The 5,766-nt window shown below is 36.4% G+C and overlaps 1 protein-coding gene across 1 annotated transcript; it reads right to left on the bottom strand.

Annotated features, from left to right (window-relative positions):
• Positions 1-3,207: 3,207 nt before the first annotated feature.
• LOC107832565 (putative methyltransferase TCM_000336) lies at positions 3,208-5,481 on the bottom strand. Its single transcript, XM_016660426.2, has 4 exons — positions 5,325-5,481; positions 4,733-5,155; positions 3,993-4,265; positions 3,208-3,719 (listed from the first exon to the last, which is right to left on the bottom strand). The coding sequence occupies exons 1-4, from the start codon at positions 5,397-5,399 to the stop codon at positions 3,387-3,389; spliced, it is 1,104 nt and encodes a 367-aa protein (XP_016515912.1). The 5' UTR covers positions 5,400-5,481; the 3' UTR covers positions 3,208-3,386.
• Positions 5,482-5,766: the final 285 nt, after the last annotated feature.

Genomic DNA, 5,766 nt, shown 5'->3' on the forward strand with positions numbered 1-5,766 from the left:
GATCGCTATGATCCTTTCATAATTGCACATAATGTTAGGCAAGTGTATTATGCTCCTTATCCCTTGCGGCATTATAAGTCCGATTGGTGGATTGTAATAAAAACTAAACCTGTAGGCAGGGTGAAAGTCGAGAATGTGTTAGATGTAGCATATCAAAACGATATCTCCAATGTTCACCAACTAGTGGACGATCAATTAGAAAATAATTTGGAACATCTTGAATGCATATTGGAAGAAGTTGATATAAATGAAGTAACAATTATAGAAAATGAGGACGAAGAATCAACTGCTGAAGCTCAAACAAGTGAGGACGATGAATTCTCGGACGAAGAACAATACGTTGATGAGCTTTAAAAAGTTGGTTTTTTAAAGCACTCTCATTTTATAGCTAGTTTCTTATATGTTTCAATCTAACTATGTATTATGTTATGCAGATGGCAGGAAAGGGTCAAGGTAACAATGAACCTACTGGTTCTCGGGATCGAGAAAAGGCTAGGAAGGGAAAAAGGAGGGTAGATAATAATACTCCCTCTTTTCCACCCTCTACAGAGATGCCTATGTCTTATCCTCCACCCCAAGGCTATACTAAGCTGCCACATCATCACGAGCCCTACACCTTCATCCAGACACCAGGTCTTTCATCACAGGGCCATAGGACAATACGTTCGACATACAATCCAGTTGCCTCAAGATCACGTGGATCGCAACCATCTATATCACATCCATACATATCACAGCCCCATGGATCGCATCCATCCATGTCACAGCCACTCGAGTAATAGCCACTCAGGTCACAACCATCAGTATCACAACTACTTGGGGTCCATCCAGATATATCGCAGTCATAGGGATCGCAACCATCTTCATCAACGACTCCATCTATTTCAGGCCTTTGCTTGCGAAGTAGTAGCTCTAACCCCCCTACACCGTCCACACATGCCTCCGATACACATGTTTCGGACGATGATGATGATGGTGACAAGGAAGTGCATTATGATCAATATCGCAGGATCATCATAGTCCCTGAGGGTGATGGATAAGAGTTATTTGTTATTTTTGCGTTTATTGTTTTGTAACGATTTTACTAAGATATTAATGTGTTTTTATTGTTAAATTGCAGGTTCATCCCAAGTAATAAGACTACGAGGATAATCACCAAAGCCATCAGAAAACTTTATGATGGCCCTTATGCGACTTGGACTGATTTTCTATTCTCGCTGAAGGAGCAAATTTTCAATTAATATAAGGTATAAATGTTCTTTTAAGTAGTTTAATAATTTATATTTTTGATATTTTCATATTATAATTAACTTTTGAAATACAGAGCAAGTGTGTATGGGAACACCGCTATAGCGCAGAAGTTGCTCCAAATTTTCATCATAAAGCTCGCAAGTAATTGTCGGATACTTTCTCCGATGCTAGAAAGAAGAACAAGAAGCCTGACTGGTTACTTCAAAATTTATGGGATGATTTGCAAAGGCAATGGCTTACCGTAAAGTTCTTAGAGAAGAGTGAAAAAGGAAAGAAAACTCGTGCATCTGAGGAGGGAGGCTCCTTGCACACTGGAGGTGCGATCAGCCTAGAAACAATAAAAAGAAGATTGGTACGTAATTGCTTAAATTATTTCAATTTTCAAAGTATATCTATTCTGTTTATTAACTAAATTAATTTTTTTTCAGGAAAGGAAGTTGGGGCGTCCAATGAACCATGATGAGCTATTCAAGGAGACGCATATTGTAAAGAAGAAGAAAGAGTCGGTTCAAGAAAGGTGCGTCAAGGACCGGGCCTCGACTGTATATGTAAGCTTTCACTTTTCTTGAAGTATTTTAATTGACTTTTATATAAATTTTGAAATACTAATTCAATTTAAATTTTCGTATAGGATCGCTACCAAACTAACGTGGAGGAAACCAGCCGCACTCAGCCAGCTGGTGAATCAGGCGAGCCAACCGAACCTTCGAACGAGGATGCTGAAAGAATATGGATGGAGTTTGTTGGTGGTCCAAAATGGGGGAAGGTATACGGTATTCCTATTAAAACGTTCTATCGCTATAAGTGTGGAATGCAAGGAATAGGGACTTCCTCGCAAGGCGAGCAACCTAATGCGGAGAGCCTCTCCGCTATGCGGAAACCTGTGACAAAGCTCACATCCGAACTAGAAGCGGGCAAGGAAAGAGAAAGGGTTAGAAATGCTCAATTCCTTGGCATCCAAGCTTAGATCAGAACTCTCCTATCTACTAGAGCTTTTCTGTTGCCCCGGCCTCGTGAGTCATCGCTAGAGGCTCGACATGCACGTGATCATTCCTCCGGTCCTCACCGTGATCGTTCCTCCCGTCCTCCCCGTGATCGTTCTTCCCGTCCTCCACAAGACTATTTTTATACCATTTTGTAGATTGAATTTCATCAGACGGTGATGATGATGTTGTCTAAAACACTCCTTGACTTTTATATACTTTGAACTAGACAAATATAACCCGTTTTGAACTAGTTGTAATAAGTTTTAACTTGGTTTTGAATTTTTATGTTCAATTGAACTTTAATTTGTTAATTTTAATATATTAACTGATTGTTATTGTGTTGTTGTGTTGTTGTTGTTGTTTTATATTGCTATTAGGTGTATTGGTATGTTGGCAGGTGGTGTAGCTGCCAAAACAAACATTTTATGCCAAATTTAAAACCTAGAAAATCGACCAAAGTTGGTCGGTTTTTATTAAAAAAAATATTTTTCTGCAAATTACCGACCAAAGTTGGTCGGTTAATGAACAAGGAATTCCCAGAATACAACATTACCGACCAACTTTGGTTGATATTGTTAAATTTTAATTTTTTTAAAAAATATATATTTTCATTTACCGACCAACTTTGGTCGGTAATTTTTTAAATTTAACAATTAATTAAAAACATAATTTAAATACACCGACCAGCTATGGTCGGTAAAATAAAATTATTAAAATAGGTTTTCAACCAAAGTTGGTCGGTAAATGTTTTAAATTCTTCAAATGGTCGTTTTAACATACCGACCAACTTTGGTCGGTATATTAAAACGACCGTCAAAATAGCGACCAAGCATATTTGAACGAGTTTTGGTCGGTAATTAGCCATAACCGACCAATATTGGTCGATTTTTCTGATCGGTATTTACCGGATTTCTAGTAGTGCAAATATTTAATTTACTTCTAAAATGAATTTGTTAAACATAGGCTATTATTTGTTAAATATTTAATTTACTTCTAAAAGTACTTCTAAAAATAACTAATTTTTTAATTTTTGATCTAAGAGGCTCCTAGAGGAGAGACAAGAGGTAGAAAGCTACAAATAAGAACCTATCACAACATCAACCACAACTATTTAAAGTGATGCCTCATCGCCGTGACAGTATCAATTTGTTATGGTTTTCGAAGAACGAGGAGGAAAGTGATTGGCCTAATTTCCTCCTTTGCCATCTCTTCATCCACTAATCTACCATATTCCTGAAACAAGTCCTCAATAATTGCTTCTCCAAAATGGTGAGCCGCCATTGATTCTTGGATAGACCTAACTGTCATAGCCACCGTTGTTCCATAGCTCATACCTTTTGCAATTGCTTTCTCTATTTCAAACGTTTCTAGCCGTTCCACTTCAAAGCACCCATTTACATTTACTGCTGCTTGTATTTCTTCCTTACATGGTGCATAAAAATGTACATCATAAGACTCAAGCTTTTCCTTTTCCACTTCTCCCTAAACATAATGACAAATAATTAGAATATTAAAAAAAAAGTACATTTAGTGCTAATGTATAATTACAAGTAACACATTTTACTCTTCACACTATATTCATTCGAAAATAAAGTGAGTGGCGCATAAATTAAAGTACTGTGTAAGATATAGTAAGTTTTATTGATTGCCAATTACGTGCATTTTTATTGGCATATCCAATTCTACAAATTTCTTCGCTCAAGAAGCCAAGATGAAGTTAGACTAATAATTTAAAAATGACGGACGAATGCGTACCTTACTAATTAAATTCGTTAATGCTTGATAGAGGATTTTCCAGAAGAAAACATTTCCTCTATCAACATGACTAAAACCTTCCCTACCTAACAAAATCAGCACCATCTTTCCTCCACTAACCAGCTCATCCGACCGTGAATGGAGGAACAATGAGAAGTCCTCCTCAAACTGCTCAAAGTAAGCTTTGGAAACCACAGAAGGGCTATGTTCAGAAATGTATATGCTGTTTTTATTCAAGGAATTGCCTTGTTCATCATATAATCCTGGTGGAACCTGAGAGAGAAAAGAAGTTTAAACTTTATGAGCATTAATATAAGAAATGTTGACTTAATCAGGTCAATTACAACGTAATTCCAGATAACGTGATTCAATAAGCAATGATTCTTTACCTAGAATAAATAGTAAATATGTTAGTACTAGCTTAAATTATTAGAGGAACCCAATTTAGACAGCCCAACTCTCTTTCATGGGCCAAAGATGTGCCTAATTTTTTGTGCGACTCAAATTCAAGACCTCTGATTACTCTAGTTCTATTTTGAAATGTGTATTCATCTCATCTAAAACGTTAATTTACCTTGTTAAAAAAAAATACCGTTTTTACTTATTTATGGTGTAAACATTCTATATTGTTTCAGTCAGTGTATATAACTTAAATTTTAGAAAAATGATAACTCTAAACACCCGCTCTTTAATTCAATTGAAACAAACTGAATTGTTGAGAATTAATTGAAGAGGCTCACCCTGGAAAGCCAATGCAAGCTATAAGAGGAATAGATAAAGTGCAAGCAATGATCTGGAAATAGTCTCCCATAAAATGAGCCAGGATAAGCAGCTATATATATATTTGATGAAGTCCCTCCATTTTCATCATTTTTTCTTTTCTGCTTCAACAATTGATGAAATTTTGGCAAGGCCTGGAAAATAGCGTTGAAGTCGTTCGTCGGAAGGTCGTTGAGAAAAACTCGGAACTCGGGTGCCGGTTGCTTAAGCTTGTTGCGGCTGCTACATTCGATTTTGTCCAACATATCTTTAAGGTTTGACAACGTATTAGGTCCTGAGGAACAACCTAAGTCAGCTATCCCTATGCTTTTGGGCTTTGTTGCGAGATAAACTTCTTCCACCGTCTCCAGAATTATATGCTTCACCATATCAGATGCCTTCTTCTGCATAATTAATAGTTTAAATTCTATACACTAATAGACGGTATAAAAAAGATTTGCACTATCACGATAGGCAGTAATCCCATCATATTGGATATGCAAAACTGCAGTATAATAGGCAGTATCGCTATCATTTCTAACAATTCTATTTATTATGTGATGCAAAAGAGACCTGGAGTGAAGAATTTCTGGAATAGCTAGTTTCTCCAACTCCTCCTGTCATGTGGAAGACTTTGTCAACATCCATGGTGATGAGAGTTTCTTCGAGCTGTGTTCAACCGCATTGTGCTACCATCCCCTTTTTAAAGGCATGTACAAAAGGGATAGTGGGATTTTCACTTATTTTTACTTTTTTGTTTTTGTTTTACATAGTGTCCCATAGCTGTACTGTATGCAATGCCTAAGGCCACTTTAGCGTGTTTGGTTTTGCTGCAAAAACAATTTATTTTAAGAAGTGTTGTTTGTCAAAAGTACTTTTGGTGAGAAGTATTTTGTGTTCCGTGTATTAATATGGAAAGCATTTTTGAACAGCAATTAGTATTTGATCAAGCATTTAAAAACTACTTCTAAGTATATTTTTTTCAAAAGTGCTTTTTAAAAAAATAAATTTTGGG

The sequence above is a fragment of the Nicotiana tabacum genome, chromosome 3, assembly GCF_000715075.1.
Source record: "Nicotiana tabacum cultivar K326 chromosome 3, ASM71507v2, whole genome shotgun sequence".
NCBI classification, from domain to species: domain Eukaryota; kingdom Viridiplantae; phylum Streptophyta; class Magnoliopsida; order Solanales; family Solanaceae; genus Nicotiana; species Nicotiana tabacum.